This window comes from Lepus europaeus, chromosome 5 (genome assembly GCF_033115175.1).
Source record: "Lepus europaeus isolate LE1 chromosome 5, mLepTim1.pri, whole genome shotgun sequence".
NCBI classification, from domain to species: Eukaryota; Metazoa; Chordata; class Mammalia; order Lagomorpha; family Leporidae; genus Lepus; species Lepus europaeus.
This window is the reverse complement of record NC_084831.1, coordinates 152,753,042-152,780,566: the sequence shown is the minus strand read 5'-3', so window position 1 is coordinate 152,780,566 and position 27,525 is coordinate 152,753,042. Positions and strand designations below refer to the sequence as shown.

The window sequence follows — 27,525 nt, the reverse complement described above, 5'->3', positions numbered from 1 at the left end:
AGAGGGAGATACAGAGAAATCTTCTGTCTGTTGATTCACTCCCCAGATGGCTGTAATGGCCAGGGCTAGGCCAGGCCAAAGCCAGGAGCCAGGAGCTTCTTCCAGTTCTCCCATGTGGGTGGCAGGGGCCCAAGCACTTGGGCCATCCTTCGCTGCTTTTTTCAGGCCATTAGCAGGGAGCTGGATTGGAAGTGGAATAACTAGGGAATGAACTGGTGCCCATATGGGATGCTAGCACTGCAGGCTGTGCCTTTACCCCCCACGTCACAACACTGGCCCTTGTTTTAGTGCTTTAATCATGGAGTTATGGAGCACAAACATATTTACATTTATCAAACATTTCCAAATTGGTTGTACAGTTAATATTATGTCAAAACTTGTGCTGCTGATGTCTCAAGATTGTTTAAGCCATTATTATCAACCTGTCTAATATATTAGTCTTATTTGTTAGCATAAAGTGGTATCCATCTCCTTAAGTATGTAGTTAGAATTTTACCTTCACTGAAGGATGAAGGGATTCTAGTTGTTAGAATTAAATCTCATTTTAAGGCCGGCGCCGCGGCTCACTAGGCTAATCCTCCGCCTTGCTTCGCCGGCACACCGGGTTCTAGTCCCGGTCGGGGCACCGATCCTGTCCTGGTTGCCCCTCTTCCAGGCCAGCTCTCTGCTGTGGCCCGGGAGTGCAGTGGAGGATGGCCCAAGTCCTTGGGCCCTGCACCCCATGGGAGACCAGGAGAAGCACCTGGCTCCTGCCATCGGATCAGCGCGGTGTGCCGGCCGCAGCGCGCCTACCGCGGCGGCCATTGAAGGGTGAACCAATGGCAAAGGAAGACCTTTCTCTCTGTCTCTCTCTCATTTTTAAATGTTCATTAATTTTTTTTTATTTATTTATTTTTTAATTAAACTTTTATTTAATGAATATAAATTTCCAAAGTACAGCTTATGGGTTACAATGGCTTCCCCCTCCCAAAACTTCCCTCCCACCCGCAACCCTCCCCTTTCCCGCTCCCTCTCCCCTTCCAATCACATCATGATTCATTTTCAATTCTCTTTATATACAGAAGATCAGTTTAGTATATATTAGAGAACGATTTCAACAGTTTGCCGCCATATAGCAACACATAGTGAAAAAAAAATATTGTTGGAGTACTAGTTATAGCATTAAATAAGAGTGTACAGCACATTAAAGACAGAGATCCTACATAATATTTTTTTTAAAAAAATTAATTAATTTTCTATGCCATTTCCAATTTAACACCAGGGTTTTTTTTTTTTTTCATTTCCAATTCTCTTTATATACAGAAGATCACTTCAGTATATAATTAGTAAAGATCACATCAGTTTGTACCCACGCAGAAACACAAAGTGTAAAAATACTGTTTCAGTATTAGTTATAGCATCACTGCACATTAGATAACACATTAAGGACAGATCCCACATGGGATGTAAGTACACAGTGACTCCTGTTGCTGACTTAACAATTTGACACTCCTGTTCATGGCGTCAGTAATCTCCCTAGGCTCTAGTCATGAGTTGCCAGGGCTATGGAAGCCTTTAGAGTTCGCTGACTTTGATCTTATTCCGATAGGGTCATAGTCAAAGTGGAAGTTCTCTCCTCCCTTCAGAGAAAGGTACTTTCTTCTTTGATGGCCCCGTTCTTTCCACTGGGATCTCACTCACAGAGATCTTTCATTTAGGTCTTCTTCTTCTTTTTTTCTTTTCCATGGTGTCTTGGCTTTCCATGCCTACAGTACTCTCATGGGCTCTTGAGCCAGATCCAAATGCCTTAAGGGCTGATTCTGAGGCCAGAGTGTTGTTTAGGACGCCTGCCATTCTATGAGTCTGCTGTCGTATCCCATTTCCCATGTTGGATCTTTCTCTCCCTTTTTGATTCTATCAGTTAGTATTAGTAGACACTTGTCTTGTTTGTGTGATCCCTTTGATTCTTAGACCTATCAGAGCCATCAGTTGTGAACTGAAATTAATCACTGGGACTAGTGAGATGGCATTGGTACATGCCACCTTGATGGGATTGTATTAGAATCCCCTGGTACATTTCTAACTCCATCATTTGCGGCAAGTCAGATTGTGCATGTCCCAAATTGTACATCTCCTCCCTCTCTTATTAGATCTGTGTTCTCTCCAGTGGTTTACTCCCCAAATGCCTGCAATGGGCTGAGACTTGGGCCAACCCAAAACCAGGAGGCAGGAACCCCATCCGGTCTCCCATGTGGGAAACAAGAATTCAAGTACTAAACCATCTTCTGCCTCCCAGGCTTATTAGCAGGAAGCTGGATCAGAAGCAGAGGGGCTGGGGCTTGACTCTAGGCCCTCTGATGTGGGATGTGGGCATCACAATCAGCAACTTCACCCACTGTGCCACAGTGCCCACTCCAAACCTCAGATGCAAATATAGCAATTATCTCTGAGCCTAGAACTAATACATTTATTTTGTGTTTCTGTCCATTGTACCAGTGTTCAATGTATTGTATATTTGAAATGCATATTTGAAAAAAGTGTGCATGAATTTCAACATTTTTGCACCAAAATTGCATTTTTTGTGAACTTTTTGAAATCTCCCATATATCTAACAGTACAATGCACTTTATTAAACTGTTTAAACAATCTTTAGTCAATTTACATGAAAGCTGTGTAAATCAAAGCTCATTTTTATGTGTATGTTTATATCCATGTATATTTCAGGTGGTTTATTCTTATTTTCTGAAATCTGTACTGAATTTGAACTTTAAAGAATATATATTTTGGGGCTGGGGCTGTGGCTCAGTGGGTTAAAGAATATATATTTCGAATCCAACTATGCAACATAGTAATTTTAGTTGGAGATTGGTGATTGAACCATGCCATCTCAGTTTTCTATAATAGAGGCAGTTCCTGAGTTATCTAAGTTATTCATTTCTGAAATAGAACCTGGTAATTCTCAGCAGTTTATGGAATTCTGCATTGTGAGATCCATCATGTTTAGCAGAATTTAGCTAAACTTGCTCTACGTAAAGTTGTGCTTGACTTGTAGGAAGAAACTATAGAGAGCTGCTTATCTACAGTCTACGATGTCTGTCATACTGTGAACCTCAAAAATGCTTAGGAAAAAAATCCCAAGCTTTAATCACTGTACAAACTTGCCTTACCTCTGATGAGTCAAAATTGTTTTTATTTATACAAAGGCTGTCCTTAGTCATCAATAGAATACTGGCAGATAAAATCACATCTTTTAAAAGGAATTTTTTCTTTAGTTATTTATTTTCGTTTTATTTGAAAGGCAGGCAGAGAGAGCTTCCATCTGCTGGTTCACTCCCCAGCTGGCCGCAGCAGCCAAGGCTGCACCTTGAGGAAGCCAAGAGCCTGGAGCTCCATCCAAGTCTCCCACATGAATGGCAGGGACCCAAGAACTTGAGCCATCTGCTGCTGCTGGCCGGGGCACACTTCTGGGTCAAAAGCAGAGGGCCTGAATTTGACCCAGGCACTGCAGTATGGGGTGTGGGTACCCCACATGGCACCTTAACTGCTGTGCCATCACATGTGCCCTGCTGCGTACCTGTCCCCTAAAACCAAATCTGTAAGAGCAGATTCAAATCAGACATGATGCTAAGTCTGGTTTTGTCTTCCCCTGTAGTGCTCTTGGAATTACCACAGAAACAGATAAATTTCGGTGTTTCATTTCTTAATAGTAGTGAAGAAATGAAAACATGTTTCCCAGGAAAAGATTTCAGAATTAAAGGAAAGTTCATTTTAGAAAACTAGTAGGAGGGCCAGCGCTGTGATGTAGCGGGTAAAGCCATCGCCTGCAGTGCCGGCATCCTATATGGGCACCGGTTTGAGACCTGGCTGCTCCACTTCCAATCCAGCTCTTTGTGGTGGCCTGGGAAAGCAATAGAAGATGGCCCTGTACCCGTGTGGGAGACCTGGAAGAAGCTCCTGGCTCTTGGCTTCGGATTGGCTCAGCTCTGGCCGTTGTGGCCAATTGGGGAGTGAACCAGCAGATTGAAGACCTCTCTCTCTCTGCCTCTTTTTCTGTGCGTAACTCTAACTTTCAAATAAATAAATAAATCTTAAAAAAAAAAAGAAAAAGAAAACTAGTAGGAATATATTTACCTAGCCTAGAAGAAAAAAAAAATAAAACTTTGCTGTCTGTTATATTTAAGGCTCCCTGTCTAAGTGATTGGTGCCATCTACCCATTTTAATGCAAGTGAGAAACCTAGGAGTCATCTGTTTCCCTTCTCTCTCTGTCCTCCTTCCCTTGTTCTCCAGGTGATTTTACTTCCTAAAAGCTTTTCTCCCCTTCGCCTCTCCTGTCAGCTCTTGCTTTTTTGGAGAGTAGCTCTAAACAGAGGAGTGTTCTTTCGTGTCTGTACTTGACTGTGGGGCCCAGGACAGCCTTCAGCTCAGCCAGTCATGTGCTTGTGTGTGTGTATGTGCCCTGCCAGTTTTCCTTGCTACCTCTGGTCTCAACACTTTGTCCTGGTTTTCCATAGCTAGCAGTACAGAAATCCTCAGTCTTCGTTTGCTCATTGGCCCAAGCAGCATGGCTAAATGTGGGAGCTTCTGTTTACGGTGACCCCTCTCACACAGTACCAGGAGTTAGCAGTTCTCCCCTCTGAGCAGGAAGTAGCCTTTCCCTCTCAGTGATTAGGAGAAAACACGGTAATAACATTGCCAACATTAGTTACAGTGATTACAGAGAAGCAGAGTGATGGGTAGTCTGAACATTACATCAGCCATTGTTCATACATCCTTAAAACTCTTACGTAGTGCCTCTCTCCCTTCCCTCTGCCACGCCCCTTTCCCTTCCTCCCATAATTTAGAATATTTTAGGTTTCAGCCTTCGTATGAAATCTTTAGTGCTGAGTAAGTTCAAAAGTTGAGTTGAAGGGTTCTATGCATTTATTAATTTCTAGTATGATTTCTTGTATTCAAAGCTCAGTTTTTATTAAAATTTCTCCACATTTCTTGTATACACAGATCTCCTTGGTGTGCTTTCTCTTTTGATTGTGGTTTCTTGTAGGAAATTCCTGCACATTTATAGTGCTTCTCTCCAGTACGAATTATTCCATGGTGAGGAAGATTGATTGTATTTTGAAGGTCTATCCATGTTACTACATTCATAGGGCGTTTATTTATTTATTAATTATTTGAGAGACAGAGAGCTCCCTTCCAGAGGCTTATTCTCCAGTATCTGCAACATCTGGGATGGGGCCAGGCTGAAGCCAGGAGGTGGGAACTCACCCTTTAGGAGTGGCAGGGATCCAGCTACTTGAGCCATCCCCTGCTGCCTCTCAGGATGCACATTAAGCAGGCAGTCGGCGTCTAGGGGCAGAATGGGGACTCGCACTCAGAAACTCCAGTATGGGATCAGGCGTCCCCGCTGGTGTCTTAACCATTGCACCAAAGGCCTACCGCTTCCCAGGGTTTCTGGTCTTGTTTCTGTCTGTTGAGAATTCTCTGATGCTATTTGAGATTATATTTCTTCAGGAGACATTGGCACCTACATTACGACAGTGGGGCTCCTCTTGAGAATGACTGCTGTGTTATGCAGCCTGGAGGAGTTAGGACAGAATGGTGGCTTGCCACCCGGTTTTCTCTTCAATGGCAGTTCTCTGGTGCTTTTGTTGAGTTTTAAGGGGCGAATTATGCCTGAGAACTGAACTGTAGTAGTTATGTTGGGTAATCTTTGCCTTTCTTATAAGGTTCTCAAGTGTTCATAAAGTTTCTGACATATATTACCTTCAAAGATGAAATTTCTACCTTTTTTAACCTAGTAGATCAACATTGAAAGTCATTTAGATGATATCAACAAACAGACATAAAATAAAAAGAATAGAGTCCTTCTGTATAGCTGGGGTACAAAAAGGATGTGCTGATTAAATGCGGAAAGTACCTAATAGTAATTCTGAGTCTTACTTAAAATAATCCTTAAAAACTTGAGATGTTTCTGATGATACACATGAGGAATGTTCTTTGTGCGGACTTTTGGAATGTTCTTTGTGCAGACTTTTGTTTGTAAAGGGTTTTTTTTGTTTGTTTGTTTGTTTGTTTTTGTGTGTGTGTGTGTTTATTTGAAAGGCAGAGTGACAGAGATAGAGTTCTTTCATCCTGTGGTTCACTTCTCAAACGGCAGCAATGGCCGGGTCTGGGCCAGGCCAAAGCCAGGAGCCTGGAATTCCATTCCAATCTCCCATATGGGTGACAGGGACCCGAGTACTTGGGACATCTTCTTTTGCCTTCCCAGGCACTTTAGCAGGGAGCTAGATTGGGAGCAGAGCAGTCAACACTCAAACCAGTGCTGTGATAGCAGATACCAGCATCAGAGGCCACGGCTAAACCTGATGGGTCACACCACTAGCCCCTAAAGCCTATTTTTAGGGTTTAAAAATTTAAAAATACAGACTGTAGCAAGTCCTTTATCTGTGGCTGAGAGTAGCTGAGACTTGGTTCTCAGTTGCCATGGGCAGAATACTAATGGATGTGCCATGTCCCACTTTTGCATCCATAGATAGCTCATAGACGTTGTCTTTTCCTGTGAGGACCCCCACCCCGCTTTACAGCTCTCACTGCTTTTCCTTTTCTCCCCTCCATTTGTCTACATGTTGGTCTATATTGGCCTTTTCTCTTCTTCTGTCTATAGGTGTCCCTACATCACCACCCTTAGAACAGTCCTTTTAAGAGTGTTGGAACCTACAAGATGAAATTTAGATCAAGAATTTCACTTTACAGAACAAACCTACAAGACATAAGAGAAGCGCTGACTCCTGTGAATTCAGTAATTCTTTCACAGGGTAGGTGGTCATTAGTTGTGGGGTTTTGTTTTCCCATAAGCTTCCAAAATAAATTTAACAAAGTTGGTCTCAGTAGTTTCATGGTTAATGAATTTGAATGTTCTTTCAAATACACTTTTTAATGACTATGAAGAAAGAACCAGATGAGGCAGGCGTTTGGTGCAGTGGTTAAGATGCCATTGGGTGGCACAGTTTCACGTCCAGCTCTGCTCCAGATTCCAGCTTCCTGCTGATGTGCACCCTGGGAGGTAGCAGATGATGGTTCAAGTACTTGCACCCCTGCCATTTACATGGGAGACCTGGATTGAGTTCCCAGTTCCCAGCTTTGGCCTGACCCAGCCCTGGCAATTGTAGGCATTTATGAGTGAACCAGTGGATGAAAGCTTGATCTCTCTCCCTGTGTGTGTGTGTTTGTGTGTGTGTGTGTCTGTCTTTAAAACAAACAAACAAAAAAAATGTTTTAAAAAGAAATTGTCCTTATATATCTGAGTTGCCATTTAAAGATTTCTCTTTATTGCCTGATTTAAAAATTGCTAATTTAGGGGCTTGCAATGTGGCATAGCAGGTAAAACCACTGCCTGCAGTGCCAGCATCCTGTTGGGTACCAGTTTGAGTCCTTGTTGCTCCACTTCTGATTTAGCTGCCAGCTAATGCACCTCGAAAAGCAGCAGAGGATGGCCCGAGTGCTTGGGCCCCTGCATCCATGGACCATGGAAGAAGCTCCTGGCTCCTGGCTTCAGACTGTCCCAGCTCCAGCTGTTGTGGCCATTTAGGGGGTGAACCAGTGGATAGATCTCTCTTTCTCTTTCTTTCTTTCTCTCTCTCTTTCTCTGTATAACTCTGCCTTCAAATAAAATAAATCTTTAAAAGAAAATTGCTAGTTAAATCTATTGGAATAAATTGTAAGGGATATCAAGGCTGCTATATTTCAGTTAGCCTTTGCCAAGAAGTAGGCTTACTTACATAATATACCCAAAGTAGCCCTTAAGCCAGACCCTTAACATAAGCATCCTTTGAGTCACTGAGTTTGCTTCAGCTTTTTGGCATTCATGTGAGGTGTTTTGTATAGAATAACTCTTGACTAGGCTGACAAACTCTGTGTGTAAAGATGACAGCTGAGACAAAATTTATGTCTTAGATTCTGTTCTGGTGTGGCTGGGAAGCAGATATATTAGAGTCTTAGAGGAGAGAGGAGACTGTAGGGGAGGTTTAAATTTTCTCTTTTCCCTTTGAAGACTTGATACTTTTATGTATTTAAACACTTTTATTTTTTACTTTAATTTGAAAGAGAGAGGCAGAGATCTTCCATCTGCTGGTTTACTCCCCAAATACCCATAATAGCCAAGGTTAGGCCAGACCAAAGCCAGGAGGCCAGAACTCAATCCATTCTCCCATATGGGTGCCAGGAGCTCAGCTACCTGAGCCATTATCTTCTGCTTCCCCGGGTGCACATTAGCAGGAAGCAGTTTTGAAGCCAAGGGGCCAGGACACAAACCAAGCATTTTGACATGGTATGTGGGGTTTTTCTTTTTTATTTTTAAGATTTATTTATTTGAAAGAAAATGAGAGCGAATGAGAGAGAGGGAGAGAGGGAGAGAGATTGATTGAGAGAGGTCTTCCACCCACTGGTTCAGTCCCCAACTGGCTGAATTGGCCTGAGCTGAGTTGTTTGGAAGCCAGGATCCAGAAGCTTCCTCCAGGTCTCCCACATGGGCACGGGGCCCAAGGACTTGGGCCATCTTCCACTGCTTTCCCAGGCCATAGCAGAGAGCTGGATTGAAAGTGAAGCAGCCAGGACTCAAACTGGCGCCCACATGGGATGCCGCACTGCAGGCGGTGGCTTTACCTGCTACACCACAGCGCCGGCCTCATGTGGGTTTCTCAAGTGTCCTCTTAACTGCTGTGCCAAGTGCCTGCCCCAGTTTGTTAATTTCAGTTTCTGAAATGAATCAACAATAGGCATATTGACAGGAGGAAAACCATTATCGGCATAGACATGAGAAAGAAACACAAAGTGTAAGACCCAAGGGAAGGGCTGGTGGTTAAATGTATATGGTATCTTATGTTACACAAGGAGTATGGGTGTCTTGGGGCTAGGGTGGCGACTCAAGCAAGGAGAGGAGCTAAGTGGTGCTTAAAACTCATCTTATGGAGGCAGTTTACCAGGGAGTGGTCCTTAGAGGCCGCTGTTGTAAGAATCCCCCAGTCTCTTCTTCCTGTAAAAACATCTGTGGAAATAAGGAGATCCAGAGAGAAAGCCTCTGCCTGTGTCTGCCATTTACTCTACTAATGTAGAAGGTGGAAATTGCTTTTCATAAAAGGACAGTTTTTCAGAGCCATTCCTCTAAATCTAGAGGTCTTGCATTTTCTCTGAACTAACAGAAAATATGCCACAGAAGGACGTTTGGGGTAGCCTATTCCCTCAAGACACAGAGAAAAGAATTTTTTTTTTTTTAACAGAGACATCAAGTAGCTGATGAGAAGTAGACATGGGACAAGGAGAAATCCCTTTAAAGCCTGGTAGCTAGGAAAATATGCCAAAGTTTAAGAAGAAAGTGGCCAGTGAGTTCCTAGAGTACAATTTCAGCTTTATAATCCATTGAGTTTGTTGTTACTGTTTTTAAACTTCGAGATAATTACAGAATAATAGGAAGTTGCAAAAAGATTGTGCAGAGATAAATTAGAGATTAATAGGAAGCGGCAGACATATTGTAGAGAAGTCCCATTACTCTTCACCCAGGCTTCAGCAGTTACATCTCAGTTGTATCTTAGATATTGTAGTATAAAGTCAAAACCAGGAAATTTTTTTCTTAAAAGTTATCTCCTTTAAAAAAAAAAAAAAGAGATTTACTTATTTATTTGAAAGGCAGAAAGAGAGAGATCTTCCATCCACTGGTTTGCTTCCCAAATGGCCCCAATGGTTAGGGCTGGGCCGATCCAAAGACAGAAGCCAGGAGCTTCTTCCAGGTCTCCAACATGGGTGGTAGGGGCCCATGGACTTGGACTGTCTTGTGCTGCTTTCCCAGGTGCATTAGCAGGGAACTGGATTAGAAGTGGAGCAGCTGGGATTTGAACCAATGCCTGTATAGAATGCTGGCAGCGCAGGTGGTGGCTTTACCCACTACACCACAGTGCTGGGCCCAGGAAATTAACATTTTTAAGAGACCTTTCTATATATAGTTCTGTGATATTTTATCCTATATGTAGATTTCTTACCTCCATCTTGGTCAAGGTACAGATCTCTTCCAAAGATCTCTGCTTGTGGTCCCTTTCATAGTCACACACTACCCTTAACTCCAGGCAACCACTAATTTGTTCTTCCATCTTTATAGTTTGTTCAGTTAGGTAGTCTAGTAATATAACATTGTTTCAAAGGCAGAAATTTTCCTGAAGCAGGAACTATTGAGATTTTTTTTTTTTCATTTTTCTAATTATAAGCTTCTTTGAAGTAGAGGGCTCCAATGGAATTCTAACTATTTACTCACAGATAATTTGTACCTCTCCCTCTACTTCCTTGCTTCCCGTCAACTCCTAACAGTTTTCTTTCTTTCTTTCTCTCTCTCTCTCTCTCTCTCTCTCTCTCTCTCACTTACTCACTGTCTTTTCTTCCTTCCTTCCTGGAGGCAGACAGAGCTGCTGTCTTCTGGATCACTTCTCAAAGGCTGAGGCTGGGACTGGTCCAGAACTGAAGCCAAGCATCAACCCTTGGTACCCCTGTAGGGATGTGAGCATGTTGAGCATGTTAGCTGCTGGACTAAATGCTTGTTCCCTCCAGAAGTTTTCCTTCTTTTTTTTTTTTTTTTTTTTTTTTAGTTATTTTCATGTATTTGAAAGGTGGAGAGATACTCTTCCTGCTTATTCCCCAAATGCCTACAATAGCTAGGGCTGGGCAGGCCCAAGCCAGGAGCCCAGAACTCCATTTGGGTCTCCCATGTGGGTGACAGGCACCCAAGAACATGAGCCATTGCCTTCCTGGCACATCAACAGGAAGCTGGAAAGTAAGCAGAGGTGGGACTTGATCCCGGGCACTCCAATATGGGGTGTGGATGTCTCAAGCTATGACAACCCACTGCACCACAACACTGCATCCCTAGCAGTTTTCTTAAAGTGACCAGGTGTTTTTCCATTAAATGAATGCTGTTAAAAAGTTCAAAGAATTGAGTAGATTTTCTAGAACACCTTAGTGTTTCTTATTTCAAGTATCAAACATAAGTTTTTATGTAAAAAGCAAAGACACAATTCACTGTCAAGTCAGATGAGTTGATTTGTCTAAAGCACTTATGCTGGCGCCTAGAAATCTCTGTTATTAGTGCTCACTGGTGGTGGTGGTGTGTAAGACATCCCTTCTCAGAATACAGAGGTTTTTTTAAAACAGTCTGTGGAGTGAATCACACAGGAAAAGATCACTACCTTACAAAAGTAAGTATCAAACAGGCCACATTTGTGCATAAAGAAGGTTGAATGTTTGTGTACATAGGCTTCCTTTGGCGTAATAGGTTTGTAGGCATTTCACAGTCCCTTTGCTGTTTTGAAGGGATTGGTTCAGTTGGGTAACTTCCGGTGCTGCTGTAGAATTAGCTGTTCCCAGTAACTCATATGTGATCTGTATTTTTCTTCTTTTGAATTCAATAGATTTATGATCTGGCTGCATTACCCTGAAATTTTTTTGAAAAGATTTCTTTCTTTGAAGTACAGATTGACCGAGGGAGGAAGGAACAAAGGAGGGAAGGGTGGGGGGCTGGAGATACCAAGATACCATCTGCTGGTTCACTTCTCAAATGGCTGGGCCAGCCTGAAGCCCGGAGCCCAGAACTCCATCTGGGTGGCAGGGACCCAAGCCCTTAAGCCCTGCTCTGATGCCTGCCCAGGGTTCACATCAGCAGGAAGCTGACTGGAAGCAGAGCAGTCAGGACTTAACCCAGTACTCTGATAATGGGATGCACCTGTCACAAGTGGTGCTTAATCTGCGCCACAGTGCCACCCCTTGCAGTGTTTTTTGTTTTGTTTTGTTTTGTTTTGTTTTTGGATGCCATGCCTTGGATTGAGTCTAGAATATTTTCTTGAAATAAATTTTTGATAAGCTACTTTCCTCCATTTTTCTCTGTTATTTCTATATAATTTCTGTTATTCAAATGTTGCCTGTTATAATTAACATAAAAATATTTTGGTCCGCTTTTTAGTTTTTTTTTTGTTTAAAAAGATCATATTTATCTCACAGTCCTTCTAGCAAGTTTTTTGTTTCTCTTTTTAATTTCTAAAAGCTCAGTTTTGTTCTTTAACTTCTTTTTTACATGCTAATTTGTTTTTGCCTAGTGGCACAGTACCTTTTGTCATCTGACAGTAACAATTAAATGGGTTTTCTGTTTTGCCCCCTCAACTTGGTTCTATTCCCTCCCCTAACTAAAGAGAGTTCTTTTTTTTTCCTTCTATTTGGTTTTTGTTTTTGTTTTTGGATTCATATTCTCTCTCTGGTTGTTGTATTACAGAGGATCACTAAACTATTCTAGACTTTGGAACCCTTGGGCAGTCTGTAGTTTGTGGAATTTGAAGCTCATTAAAATCAAAGGAGATCAGTTCTGTTAACATAACACCTAATAAAACATTTTTAAAAGCTCTTAGGTAGCAATATATGTGCTTCTTTACTAACATAGTAACTGACATCTAGAGATAGGTATAATAGCTACCACAGTGTTGTAGTAGTGAGGAGTGTAAAAGGAAATTTTGATAAATTATCACCAACTATAATGTGATATGAAAATATCAATGACTTTATTGGTTACAGTCATATGTATTTCTACTACTAGTGGGTAGCCTACATTTATAATTAATAAAAATGTCTTATGCCTATTAGAGGCTAGCATGAAATAAAAATTGATTTTTTTCTTGTTTTTTTTTAAACATCCAAGTTCGTGGGCTCTTTGAATTCTGTTAACACTTTGCAGGATCAAGAACTCCTCTAGAGAGGTTTGCCAAGTCTCTAGGCTCATTGACTGTCCGCTGAAGGAGTAAGATACAGAAAAGCAGTTTTGGAGCTGTGAGTGAGGGGGAGGGGCATGACAGCTGATAGCCTTCACTGTGTATTGTGAGATGCTCAACTTTTATTATCTGCGGGTCTTTCCTCCGGGGATTCAGATCTCTTCAGAAAACAATCCACCAATATTCCACCAATGGAGTATAAATGTATTCTCATAGAAAAGAATTTTGCTTTCTTATATTCTAATAAAATCAGTTTGTGTAATGTAACTGAATGGTTATAATATTAGATAAGTAGTTCTAGAAAAGGACACAGGCTGACTTTAATGTTCTGAAATCTACACTGTGACAAGGAAACTGGGCTATTTCTTGAATTTATATTAAATTTTCACTTTAATTTTCCAGGAGCTTTCAAGTTGTGGATGGAATAAAAAAGAAAAATACAGTTCTGCACCAAATGCTGTTGCTTTCACAAGAAGATTTAATCATGTGAGTTCTTCGTAAGATTTTAATAGTTTCTGAAATGTAGAGTCTCAGTGTATACTTTTTCACTAAGAAATAGTTTAATATTTCACCTCAGTTCTGGAGACATCTTGGCCAGTATCTCTTCAAATGTTGTCTGCGTGATCCCTGCTTTTCCCCCGCCGTAGTCTTATTGGAGATTTGCTAGAACTTGATATTGTTTCCTACTTGTCTCTTAACCTTTCATATTTTGCATCTGTCTCTTTATGCTCTGTTGTGAATGATTTCCTCAGATCCATATTTCAGTTTGCTTGTTCTCCTCAGATGTGTTTTATCTATTACAAACCTGTGTACTTTATAGTAGTGTTATGGTCTTATTTTTTAAACCTGTTAAAATAATTTTCAGTATTTCCTTTAGTTTATGCTACTATTTGAAGTCCTAGGAGTGCTAATTCTCTGTTTCTGCTGACTCTTAGAATACTTTGTTTTCTTATGGGTTTTGTAACGTTGAATTAAAAAACTCAGGTCTATTTAAGCTTTGTGGGAGTTTTGCCCTGTCTAGATTGAAATTACATCCCTTTTTTAATTTGATTTTTAAAATTTATTAAAAAGGGGGAAATTTCATGTATTTCATATTCATGGTTTTAAGAACATAACCCTGCCGGCGCCGTGGCTCACTTGGCTAATCCTCTGCCTGCGGCACTGGCACCCCGGATTCTAGTCCCAGTTGGGGCATGGATTCTGTCCTGGTTGTTCCTCTTCCAGTCCAGCTCTCTGCTGTGGCCCGGGAAGGCAGTGGAGGATGGCCCAGGTCCTTGGGCCCTGCACCCGCATGGGAGACCAGGAGGAGGCACCTGGCTCCTGGCTTCAGATCGGCGCAGTGTACCCGCTGCAGCAGCCATTTGGGGGGTGAACCAATGGAAGGAAGACCTTTCTCTCTGTCTCTCTCCCTTACTGTCTAACTCTGCCTGTCAAGGAAAAAAAAAAAGAACATAATCCATCTCACCCTTCCCTTACTCCCACCCTCCCTCCTTTTCTTAACTTTCTTTTAATTTTTATCATGACATACTTTGAGTTTTCTTTATAGCACATCTCTTCTGAGGGGCTGTTTGTCTTTGTTGGTACCCAGAGCCATGACAGACATCAGAACACATTTTATGTTCAATAGTTGGTCGTTTTGAGGAAGATCAGCACTGCTCTGTAGTGAAAGTGTAAATTCCAGATACAGTGAAAGGCAAGCCTGTGGTTGTAAATTGAAGACTTCTTTCTCTTGACTGCTCGGAGTTTCGGCCTGTTCAGGTAAACGTGTGTGATTGTTTCAGTCCACCTTTCACTGAGATTGTAGCCCTTTGAGAGGCCCTAGTAATATAGAAGAATAGGGAGAGGTATGAGGCCTCCTGTTAGGTTGTTGAAGGAATATTAATTCTCAAGCCCCAGAGTATTGAGATAGGCAGTCCTCTAAGGACAGCTGCTATGTCTACTTTTAGAGCCACTACTTTACTTTTTTTTTTTTTTAAAGATTTTTATTTAATAGTTTAAGAGATAGAGCTACAGACAATGAGAGGGAGAGACAGAGACAGAGATCTTCCATCCACTGGTTCCCTCCCCTGTTGGCCGCAATGGCAGGAACTGAGCTGATCTGAAGCCAGGAGCGAGGAGCTTCTTCCGGGTCTCCCACGTGGGTGCAGGGGCCCAAGGACTTGGGCCATCTTCTACTGCTTTCCCAGGCCATAGCAGAGAGCTGGATTGGAAGTGGAGTAGTTGGGACTCAAACCGGCACGCATGTGGGATGCTGGCACTGCAGAGGATTAACGTACAGCGCCAGCCCCTGCTTTGCTTTTAGTTCTGTCTCTTGTTTTTGGCTTCTAGGGAAATCCTTTATTTTCCTTCTAACTTAGGCATATGTTTTTGGATTAATTTAACCTGGCATTTCTAGGGGCTTAGAGTAGTTTCTCAGGTTGTTTGGTTTATTGTATTCTCAAAAGTAGAAGTGGGTTCAAAAGTTTTTTTAAATTTGGTTAAACCCATTATTAGGGGCACAGGATAAACATATCTTGTACTGAATTACATATTTGAGTTATGCAGAAGTTGTTTTTTAAGTTTTTTCTAACGTGGTCAGAATTTATCATTACAGTAAAAATGTGTGTTTTTTATTTTAGTGTGTGTGTCTCGCAAAAGCATTACGGCACAATACTCAAATTTGGCTTTAGATTTTATTTTATTATTTTTAAAAAATTATTTGACAACTTTCTTTTTTTTTTTTTTAAAGATTTTATTTATTTATTTGAGAGGTAGAGTTACCGACAGTGAGAGGTAGAGACAGAGAGAAAGGTCCTCCCACTGTTGGTTCACTCCCCAGATGGCCGCTACAGCCAGAGCTGCGCGGATCAGAAGCCAGGAGCCAGGTGCTTCTCCTGGTCTCCCATGTGGGTGCAGGGCCCAAGTACCTGGGCCATCCTCCACTGCCTTCCCGGGCCACAGCAGAGAGCTGGACTGGAAGAGGAGCAGCCGAGACTAGAACTGACACCCATATGGGATGCTGACGCCGCAGGCAGAGGATTAACCTGTGCCATGGCGCCGGTCCCTGGCTTTAGATTTTAAGTACTCCTATTTTGTTTAATAAGGCAAACAAAAAATTATCAGTTAAATATGTGACAATATACCAAAAGCTTTTATCTGTATTCCCAATCACAGTTGATCCTATAGTAAACTCTGTTACGTAGTTCCTGCATTGACTCTATTACTCTCTAGTGGAGTCTTGTTAAATTCAAAGTCTTTTTTTTTTTTTGACAGGTAGAGTTATAGACAGTGAGAGAGAGAGAAACAGAGAGAAAGGTCTTCCTTCTGTTGGTTCACCCCCCAAATGGCTGCCATGGCCAGCACTGCGCCGATCTGAAGCCAGGAGCCAGGTGCTTCCTCCTGGTCTCCCATGCAGGTGCAGGGGCCCAAGCACTTGGGCCATCTTCTACTGCCCTCCCGGGCCACAGCAGAGAGCTGGACTTGAAGAGGAGCAACCGGGACTAGAACCCGGTGCCCATATGGGATGCCGGCGCCACAGGCAGAGGATTAACCAAGTGAGCCACGGCGCCAGCCATCAAAGTCTTGAGATAAAAAGTAAGTTAGGAGTTCTTAAGGGAGAACCTGTGGGTACATATTTATTTTTAAAATGAGTCTCTTGTAGGCAGCGTATTGTAGGCAGTCTGGCAATCTCTGCTTTTTCATTTAAACTTAGAAGAAAAGTCAATATAGTTCTGAATTTTCATCTGTGCATAGCCTCTCACCCCCATATTGGCGTCTTCCTTAACTATTGATTGTATTGTTATCAGAACCAGAAAACTAACAGTGGTACAATACCATTGACTAAAGTACCATTAGCACCCTTTTGGCTGTTGTTCTGAGATAGCATTTTGGGTTCCATACTGCATTTAGTTGTCACTAATTCCAAAAAAGGGTTATTTTGGGGTCTGTATCAACAGCTTTTCTCTTAACTCTCAGTCAACTTTTCATGTTTCTTTGCATGTTTGGTAATTTTTTTCAATTGTATAATAATTTTGGATGATGTGTTAGAGATTCTAGATTGTGTTTTCTTCTCTTGAAGAGTGTTTTGTATTTTAGTGGTCAGTTAACTTGGTAGGACTCGTAGACCAAATTCTGTCTCTCCTTGGAGAACAGATCATTTATTCTAGCCTTCAGGTTTGTTTTGTTTTCAGTTAGGTTTTTTTTGTATTTCCCCCCTCTATTTATGCCACAGGCCAAGGTTAGCCAGGAATTTGGTTAGAGTTTATATATAGATTTTAGGGACTGTCTCCCCAGAGGAATCCCCTTTCTGTCCAATAAGGAGCCACAGCACAGTCCTGTGGTTCCAGTGGGTCTTGACATCCTCTGGAGAGTTAGCTGCCCTAAATGGGGGTACCTGGAGAATGGCTTAGGCTATTGGATTTTTTTTTTTTTTTAAGATGGACTTAGCTAATTCTGTTTCCTCCTTTCCAAGGCCAGTTGTCTAGTTTCTGCCTATTTTTGGCCCTTCCCTTGTCCTTTGCCTAGTTGTTTTTTTACATTTTGTAAGTATAATCAAACAAGCTCTCCCAGAGATATCAACTGCTTACTCTGCCATTAATCAAAAGCAGAACTCTGTCCCCTATCTTTAAAAACTGTGCTTCCCCCCATTCAAAATAATAACATGTGTTGCAGGAAAATTGAAAAAAATTCAGAAATATATAAAAAGTAGGGGGGAAAATCACCCAGAAGTGACTGTTAACATTTTAGATATATCTTTTCATTCTTTATTTTTTTCTTACTCTAATAGATATTATACATATAATTCATGGCAATTTAATGCACTGTACAAGGGGTCTTCAAAAAAGCTCTTGGAAGATGCACATTTTCTTTTAATTCTGTTTTTCATGAGCTTTTTGAAGTACCCCTGTAGACGTCTTTATATCATAAAAGCACTTTGGAAACTTTCTGACTTCACTTCTGTCTCTCTGTAACTCTGCCTCTCAAATAAAAAAAAAAAAATCTATGAAAAAATGTTATGTAAGATTTATCTTTTTGAGATACTTGATACATTTTGAAGAATAGCATAAATACTTGTTTGAATCATGTGAAATTGCTGATGTTAGGCTACCCTTAGCATATGAGAATGGCAAATTTATAATTACCAATATTTATTAAGAAATGTTATCACACACAACTGTGAATTTACCGCCTAAAAATATTACCAAAATTATTGAAGCATTTTACATGTTCTTCCCTCCACCTTCACTCAGTAGATAATCATTAGCTGTAAATTTTTATGTATATTTTTTCGTTTTTTCCCCATTTCAGTTTTTTTAAACCTCTCCATAATTCATTTACAGATTTGCAGACAATATTTGTATCCCTATACAGGGGTATTCATTTGTATAAACATGTTATATAATCATGCCTGCCTTTTATCTTTATCAAATATACCATTATATGATACTGATTTTTCTACAGCTTTTCACTGAGAATTTCTGTGAGGCATCCACGCTGATTCGTGTGGCTCTAGTCCATTGATTTTCACTGCTTGTTCTCGAGGATTTCATTGCATGAATGCATTAGAATACATTTATCATCCTTTTGAGGGAAAACGTGATGTATCTTTCATAGTTTTTGCTGCTGTGAAGAATGTTGTGTGAATATTCTAGGATTCTTTTGCTGTGCATATGCAGAGACTCTCTAGGCAGTGACTTGCAAACTTTTTTTGACTGCGGCCCACAGCAAGATAAAATATTTTAGCTTGCAACTCAGTGCAGACACATAGCTAAAGAAAAGATTTGCTGGGGCCTGCGGCATGGCTCACTTGGCTAATCCTCCACCTGCGGCGCCAGCATCCCATATGGGTGCTGGTTCGAGTCCCGGCTGCTCCTCTTCCAGTCCAGCTCTCTGCTGTGGCCTGGGAAGGCAGTGGAAGATGGCCCAAGTGCTTGGGCCCTGCACCCCATGGCCATCTTCTACTGCTTTCCCAGGGCATAGCAGAGAGCTGGAACGGAAGAGGAGCAGCCGGGACTCGAACCAGCACCCATATGGGATGCCGGCGCTTCAGGCCAGGGTTTTAAATCGTGGTGCCACAGCACAGGCCCCACCCATTTTCTTTTGTATTTTTATTGACAAATGATAAGTTGTATATATTTATGGTGTACAACATTATGTTTTGATATGTGTAGACCTTATAGAACATTTAAATCATGCCAACACATCCATTTACTTTTTTTTTTTTTTTTAAAGATTTATTTATTTATTTGAAAGAGTTAGAAAAAGAGAGAGAGAATCTCCCATCTACTGCTTTACTCCCCAAATGGCTGCCACAGCCAGAGCTGGACCAGGATGAATCCAGGAACCTGGAGTTCCATCTGAATCTCCCACTTGGGTGACAGGGCCCCCAGTACTTGAGCCACCTTCCACTGCTTTTCTAGGTTTGTCAGCATTGTGCAGAGCTGGAGTGGAGCTGCCTGTTTTGTACCATTCCTCATGTGGGATGCCAGTATTGCAGGCAGCAGCTTAACCCACTGTGCTACCACAACGGCTCCAAGTGTTTACATTTTTATGAGAACATTTAAAATCTCTTAGCAAATTCCAGGTATACTGTACATTATTATTATAGTCACTGTGCTGTATAGTATATCTCTACATTCTTCTTAGTTTTATTTTTTTTCCATTTTAAGAGTGCTACCATTTCAAAATCTTGCTGGCCATTTTTATTATTTTCTTGTCTATTACTTACCTTAAACTGCTTATTGTAAAATAGAACATGAATACCAAAAACTACAAAACGTAAGTATGGTTCAGTTAATTATTGTTAGGTAAATGTCTGTAATCCCCACCCAGGTCATAAAATAAAATTTCCAGTTACTCTAGGAACTCCCTCCATATGCCTAGGCTCACTGAACACTCTTGTAACCAGCTGCTGTCCTGACTTTTATAGTACTCACTTTCTTGTGTTTCTTTTTGGAGTTTTATTACCAAAATTTCGATATCTAACACTATAGTTTAGTCATGCCTATTTAAAAGAATTGGTGTGTAAGTTGTGTTAACCTACCACTTAACCCCTCTGTGCCTTTTATTTACAATTTAAGTAGAGGAACCCAGGTATTTTGACATGTGTAGTCTCCCACAGTCTAGACTGTGTTCACTGTGGTCTTGCATGCCCTGTGCTTTCTGCAAGTGCCCTGTTGTTTGCAAAGGTTCGGTCATGTTCAGTCTCTTTGGCAGGAGAATAGGTTGTGTGTGTGTTCTCACCTGGAGGCACATAGTATCTGGTTGTGTCTTTGAGGATGTCAGTAGTTTTGTGTAGATCCATTAATTGAGTGGATTTGTTGAGAGGTGAATTCTCATTTCATTATATTTCATTTAGTAGTTGGAATGTTTTTAGGCAGAGAGATTTTTCCTTAATCGAATATTTGGGTATCCAGAGGTGCGTTTCCTATGGTAAAGGCAGGATAAGGGAGGAGATTTCAATCTTCCTGTTTATTTAGGATAAAGAATTTGAAGACAGTGAACTGATGCTCTGTCATCTAAGGGTGGTGACCAAATCATTTTTTTATTTTTTAGTAGTATCATTATGAACTCCTAGACTTAAGCACATATGATGAGCTTCATCCATTACAATTATTATCCTTATTGAAACCCATATTTATCGTATTGTTCCAGTTTTGTTAGAGTGGTGGTCTGTTCACATTGGCTTTTATGTGTTGTGTCATGACTGTAAGTTTCTTTGCCATATGATGTGCCACAGTGTTGCAGGCTTGTTTTGTTCGTCTGTTGCTTCTGCCTTTTGCCTGGAATCCAACGTTTCTTTAAGCAATCCTAATTTCTTATAGTGGGAAGTGGATCTGGGTGCTAGTGCTCATTGCTGTTTAGATCATAACTTCTAGGTCTTTTTAGCAAATGCTACTAGGCCAGCAATATGTTTTATGTACACAATTAATTAAAGAGAACATATGTTGTGGGTTCATACTGATCATTTGAATTCAGATTCAGGACCAGAGTTTTTACTCTAACTCTTCCATAGCCTCTTACCCTGAATTTCGGTTTTCAAGGAACACAGGCCATGATACAATATCCTGTAGTTTACTTATTTTCTTGACTGTACGTAACAGTGGTCTCAGGATAATAATACTAATACCACCATTACCAGCATCATTGTGGCAGACAGGTGTGTATATTACAGAGGTTCTCTCTGCTCTCCCCATTCCCATTTTTTATAGCCGAACTATGTATTGTATGGGAACTTATGCATTATATAACGTGCTCTCCCTATTAGCCCTCATTTAGTCTTAGCTCTAAAAGTAAGTACATATTTAGTGCTGTCTGCTAGCCTTATATTGTTCTGTGGTTGTTTTGGTTATCTGAAGCTTGTTTTCACATAGATTACTTCAGAAGGATGCATTGAACAGTATTTCCTGAGCTTCAACATGTTGACAGGTTTGCCTGTGCTCTTCATAGATGAAAAAGTTATCTTCAGGATTGTCTTCCCTTGATTATGTTTGTTATTCTACTCCCCACCCCTCTTTTTTTTTTTTTTTTTCTGGTATGGAGTGTGGGAGTTGAAAAGTCTGCTGACAATTAAGCTTTCTGTTCTTTAGAAATCATTTTATCTTTTTTTTTTAAACTTTTATTTAATGAATATAAATTTCCAAAGTATAGCTTATGGGTTACAATGGCTTCCCCCCTCCCATAACTTCCCTCCCGCCCACAACCCTCCCCTTTCCCGCTTCCTTTCCCCTTCCATTCATGTAAAGATTCATTTTCAATTCTCTTTGTATACAGAAGATCAGTTTAGTATATATTAGGTAAAGATTTCAACATTTTGCCCATATAGCAACATAAAGTGAAAAAACTACCATTGGATTACTAATTATAGCATTAAATAGCAATGTACAGCACATTAAAGACAGAGATCCTACATAATTTTTTTTTCAAATTAATTAATTTTCTATGCCATTTCCATTTTAACACCATGTTGTTTTTTTTTTTTTTTCATTTCCAATTCTCTTTATATACAGAAGATCACTTCAGTATATAATTAGTAAAGACCTCATCAGTTTGTGCCCACACAGAAACGCAAAGTATAAAAATACTGTTTCAGTACTAGTTATAGCATCACTTGGCTTTAGACGACACATTAGGGACAGATCCCACATGGGGTGTAAGTACACAGTGACTCCTGTTGCTGATTTAACAATTTGACACTCCTGTTCATGGCGTCAGTAATCTCCCTAGGCTCTAGTCATGAGTTGCCAGGGCTATGGAAGCCTTTAGAGTTCGCTGACTTTGATCTTATTCCGATAGGGTCATAGTCAAAGTGGAAGTTCTCTCCTCCCTTCGGAGAAGGGTACCTCCTTCTTTGATGGCCCCGTTCTTTCCACTGGGATCTCACTCACAGAGATCATTTTATCTTTTTGTGTAGATGTCCAAAATAGTTTTGCCTTTAAAGCCAGTAATTTCATTAAGCTGTGTCTTGGTGTTTGTTATTCTGAGTCAGTATTCATTGAAAGGAAAGGCCACCCCAAACACACCAAACACCAGAGTAAGGGAAAAGGTTGATTGTCGAGTGGAGGCAACCCGACAGGCTGCCTCGCCGTGCACAGAGAGAACAGCTTGTACTGGGAGAGCAGGTCTTCTGTAGCTTTGCAGAGGTTAGGAAGTGGGAGCAGCAAAGCCCGTAGAGTGTGGGTGGAGCTGACACTTGTGCTTGGGCCATTTGGTCACCTGACTTCTAGTAAGCCAGGCTGGGCTTAGGAAGATGGCACCATTTTACTAACATTCCCCACTTTTGTTTTTTATAAAGCAAGTGTTGTGTGGGATTATATCGGCCACAAAAGTCCAGGAGGGGTGGAGGAATGATGATCTACTAGAGCTGCTTCCTGCTGTAATGGAGTGACGAGTTACTCTTTGCTGGCATGGGGTGATGTCTAAAGTGGTGATGTCCTGGATGGGGAGCCGAGTATATCCCTGTGGTAGCATTTGGTCAACTGCCTGGTTGGTGAAGGCTTTGGTTTATTCCATTATCACCTCCTGTTAAACACTGCTAGTGAGGTGATCTGGCTTTGTAGACCTCAGGTGGCATCAGCTGGGGTCTCAGTCGACTTACTGACCTCTTGTGACTGTTGGAGTTGTTTTGAGTTGGTTGGTCGAGAAAATGTTGTGGCCCAAAGCTATTCCTGAGATCCCTACTTAGGACAGAGAGGCTGCAAAGCTGATCTCAACCAAGACTTGGAGAAGGGCCGCTCATCTCTTGTGGGTAGAGGGGTTTGTCTGTAGAAACTCTGAATTATCATATGTTAATTGGGGAAAGAAGACCATCAATCCACACGGGTTTGGAGGTTATAAGAGTAGAAGGTATGATTAAAAAGGAATGAGGCCAAGTCGACTAGACAGGGCTAAAATAAAGGACAGTCATTATTAGAGGACCTAAGAAAGATGCTGTCTAAACCATGGATAAGTTTTCCGATTGACAGGCAAATAGAAACTGACAAAAGGGGCTTGACAATAATCAGGTGGGCTCCAAGGCCTTGCCAGTTATGAGGCCCAGACCTGTCTCTCTCCACAGGGGATACACCACAAGGGAGGTGTGAACCTCCTTGGGAAGGCACCCTGTTGACTTCCATTACTGAGCTGGCTGGATAAAGGCAGGTGGCATCTCTAACAGGAAGTTTACAGTTCTGCCTGCCATGTTGCTGACCCTACTTGGCCGACCCCCAGCAGTGGTGGTTATTTTGGAAGCTGGGCCGAGTGAAGGACTTTTCAGCTTGGAGCCAACAAACAAGATCTGTGGCTCTGACCTGAAGTCCTTCGACTCCAGGGCAATCCCATTTCCAGTGATCCAACTCTTGGCTGGCAGAGCTACCAGGGCTCTTCACAAGCTGACTTCTGCTGAAGCCCAGGCTTTCCACATTGAAAGCCACTGCAGTGGACTGGCCTGTTGGGTCTCCTTGAGGGCCGATCACTGTAGAGCAGCCATTAATTGGCCTGCCACCTACCTTTGTGTTTTTTCTGCTGCCTGGCCTTCTCTTTCTCCTGGTTTTCGTTAAAGGAGAACAGAGAATGCAAGTCAAGGGGGTGGCTCCAGTCCCGTCTTCTAATTTTTGATGTTCTAAAGTAGAAGTCTGTGGTAGGATTTTAAAAAAACATTTGCCCCTTTTAGGCCTCTGGGCCCTTCTCATTAAGATAACTGTCATTTCTGGGAACACAAGATCATTAAATTTTTTAACTTTTAGACATTTGTATCAATAACATTTTACAGTATCATAACTTAAAACTTAGCCCCACTTCACATCTTGACAGTACTGTAATATAATCCAAATAGCCTGATATTTCCAAGGACCCAACTGGATATATCAAAGTCCAGATAATTTGGAACTTTGACTTTTTTTTTTAATGCCTCTCAAGGATGCCAACAAAGCTTAAAATATCTGCTTGAAATAAAATTCCTTAACATCTTGACATAATATAGACCAGATTTGATCAGTTACAAGGTGATTACTCAAATGTTTTAGAATAAGCATATTCAAATAAATCATAACTCTTAATAAAAAAACTCAGCTGCTGTTGAACAATTAGAACCTAACAGAGACATTAAGAGAATGTAATAGATTACTTTAGCTCATTGCTTTAACAGAGTATCAGATTCTAATTTTGTGTCAGAGACATAGATTAATAGCTTTTTATTCCAAAAATTTATTTTATAACCTTCTTTTTTAAAAAAGATTATTTATTTATTTGAAAGTCAGAGTTACACAGAGAGAGGAGAGGCAGAGGTTCACTCCCCAGATGGCCGCAATGGCCAGAGCTGCGCCCATCTAAAGCCAGGAGCTTCTTCTGGGTCTCCCACATGGGTGCAGGGGCCTAAGCATTTGGGCCATCTTCCACTGCTTTCCCAGGCCATAGCAGAGAGCTGGATTGGAAGTGGAGCAGCTGGGACTAGAACCGGCGCCCATATGGGATGCCGGCGCTTCAGGCCAGGGCATTAACCCACTGCGCCACAGCGCCGGCCCCTCTTTTATAACCTTCTGTGACTTCCACACACCCTCTTCAACTTACTTGAAATGTTCTGTCATTTCCACTCCAGTCTAGAGTGAAGTAGCCATCAGTATAAAGGAATTCTTATAAACCGTGTCCTCCCCTTATTCAAAAAACTCTTTCCTTCTTAACCTTTCTTACACAAGTGCACATTTCTATACTTGTGATGTTTTCCATCTTCCAGTTTCCTTGATTTACATTTTGAAATAAGCTTGTTAAAAATCTTCAAATTACAATAATATTTTTAAATAAGATAACATTGAATTTCTTTTTCTTTTTCTTTTCTTTTTTTTTTTTTTTTTTTGACATGCAGAGTGAGACAGTGATAGAGAGATACAGAGAGAGAGACAGAGAGAAAGATCTTCCTTCCCTTGGTTCACCCCCAAAATGGCCACTGCGGCCAGCACGCTGTGCAGATCCGAAGCCAGGAGCCAGGTGCTTCTTTCTGGTCTCCCATGGGGTGCAGGGCCCAAGCACTTGGGCCATCCTCCATTGCCTTTCTGAGCCACAGCAGAAAGCTGGATAGGAGGAGGAGCAACCAGGACTAGTACCTGGTGCCCCAACCGGGACTAGTACCTGGTGCCCCAACTGGGTCTAGAACCCAGGGTGCCAGCGCCGCAGGTGGAGGATTGGCCAAGTGAGCCACAGCACTGGCCAGATAACATTGACTCTCAACCCTACTTACTTTCAAATGACGTTGAACTATATTCATATGGACAATCTATGAAAATATGTTAGTAAATTCAATTATTAGTTTTTCTGTAGAATATAAGGTGTTGAGAGTACCAAAGTTTATATTTAGGCGCATTTATCTCATTTACTTTTACCAATTTAAATTAGCAGATACACCTAAATGACTTAAGATGCTGATATTATTTCTCTATCTGAATTCAGTTAAATTAAAATTGTGTTCATCTAAAACAAGTACTGATTATTCATTGCTGTTTCATTGAGTACTGATTATCCAGAGACCTGTTAAAATAAATTGCAAAATAAGTTCAGCAAGTTACAAAGCAATGTTTTTAAAGGTAGTGATCTTCCTAGATTCAAAGAGAGAAAGTTCTTCAAACTCAGTGTCTAGTTACAGTTGCTTTTTTACCCTAAGAGGACCTTAGGTCGGTGATACCCTAGTCATCAGTTGCCACTTGGGACTGCCTCTGAAACAGACGTTCAGGCAGCTGCCAAACACTTCCCAAAGGTGACGGTGGGCCAGTGGCTGATGCACCAAAGACAGGAGGTCCACTGCGGTGGAGGTCAGGAGACCCGATTTTCCTGTCTAGCTCGCTCATGAGAAAAAAAAGCCGTGGCAAGGGTGAGCCATCTGATTTGTTTCTGAGTAAGCAGGGGCTCTGAAGGATGGGATTACCACTCCCTTGCTATTCTTAAGGTAAAACTGGAACAGGAGAGGGAGGGGCAGAGACCAGTTGGAGGACTAGGGCTCGAGGGTGAAAGCACAGAGGCGGCCATTCCCAAACTTGTGGGAAGATCATTGATAAGACAAGGGGAGTAGGCTTTGGACCAGGCCTCGTTCTAAGAAAAGTCAGAATTCTTGCACAGGAGGGGGAGGTACAGTGAGCCGAGACATTGAAGAATCGGGGCCACGAACATAGAAGGAAGAGGTTTCAGCTCAGGCCCTTGAGCTCTAGTGGAAACTTTGGAGACCGAAGGACCTGGGCCACAGAGCAGAAAGTACACATAGAAGGTTTAGATCGAAGATAGGAAAAGCTTGAGCATGTGGGTTCTCTTTCCATTTTCCCTATCACTCACAGAAATGATAAAGCTATCAGGGTTGGCGTTTGAGGTCTGGAGCCAATTTGAGAGGGACCATATTACTTAGAAGGCAAACGAGAGGAGAATTTGAATGTGAGAAGAAAGAAGCTCCCATGGTGACCTGTAAAGTTGGATCAGTGGATATTAGGCATCTCCAGGAACACAGCCGTCCGACTGATGAGACGATACGGGAACAGAGGGCAGGGATTGTCACCCACGAGCCCACTGGAGCTTAGGGCTTAGCCCATAGAAGGGAAACAGGATATTGAGTCATCACCACACCCACTGTTACCCGGACACAGTGTCCATAGAGACTGAAGGCCATAGAGAGTTGTGGTTTTGCCCAGTACCAGTACTTGGGGATGAGAGTAGAACCACAACCCGTAGTAGAAGTTGCCATGGGAATTCCCATTCCCCGTCTTACCTCAGAATTTGGAAGGCCACTGTATGGATGGAGATCACGAAGCGTTTGGTGGTGTGGAAGGAGTTCTGGGGGTGTGTTTTGTGACTGGCAGAAATCCAGGACCCCAAGGCAGCTCAGAGATCCCTGAAGGGAGAGCAAAGTCACCGGGGGAGCGTGGATCTGAGTCACAGCACCAATGTAAGGCCTCCACAAAACAGTCCTGGTTAGGAAGGTGGCACCGTCTTACTGACATTCACCAGGGTGATTGGCTTAATTGGGGCTGTTAGTTGGGTGCCCGCTACTCTCAGCCTTTCCAGCATGGTGATCTTAGACTGATTAGTATTTTAATTTGGTCGCTTAGGGCTCCAGGAGACAATGTTCCAGCAATGAAGGCAGGTACCACATGATCTTTTACACTTGTCCTGGAAGTTAGCGTCGGTTTCACTATTACTCCATTCATCATATTGGTCACAAGCATGCTTTGAAAGAGTAACAAAGAATCTGTATTTTACAATCACGCTTGCATTTGTGTGACATTGAATTCACTCAGTGATCATGCTGTTTGGATTTGAATTCATAGA

The 27,525-nt window shown here is 41.7% G+C and overlaps 1 protein-coding gene across 5 annotated transcripts in view; it reads left to right on the top strand.

Moving 5' to 3' along the window:
• The window catches only part of RALGPS2 (Ral GEF with PH domain and SH3 binding motif 2), a 183,134-nt gene that overhangs the window by 58,152 nt on the left and 97,457 nt on the right, over window positions 1-27,525 (top strand). For all 5 annotated transcript variants that reach the window (XM_062192965.1, XM_062192961.1, XM_062192963.1 and 2 more), the window contains exon 5: window positions 13,171-13,254. In XM_062192965.1, the coding sequence (XP_062048949.1) occupies window positions 13,171-13,254 (84 nt within the window). The remainder of the gene's footprint in view (window positions 1-13,170; window positions 13,255-27,525) is intronic.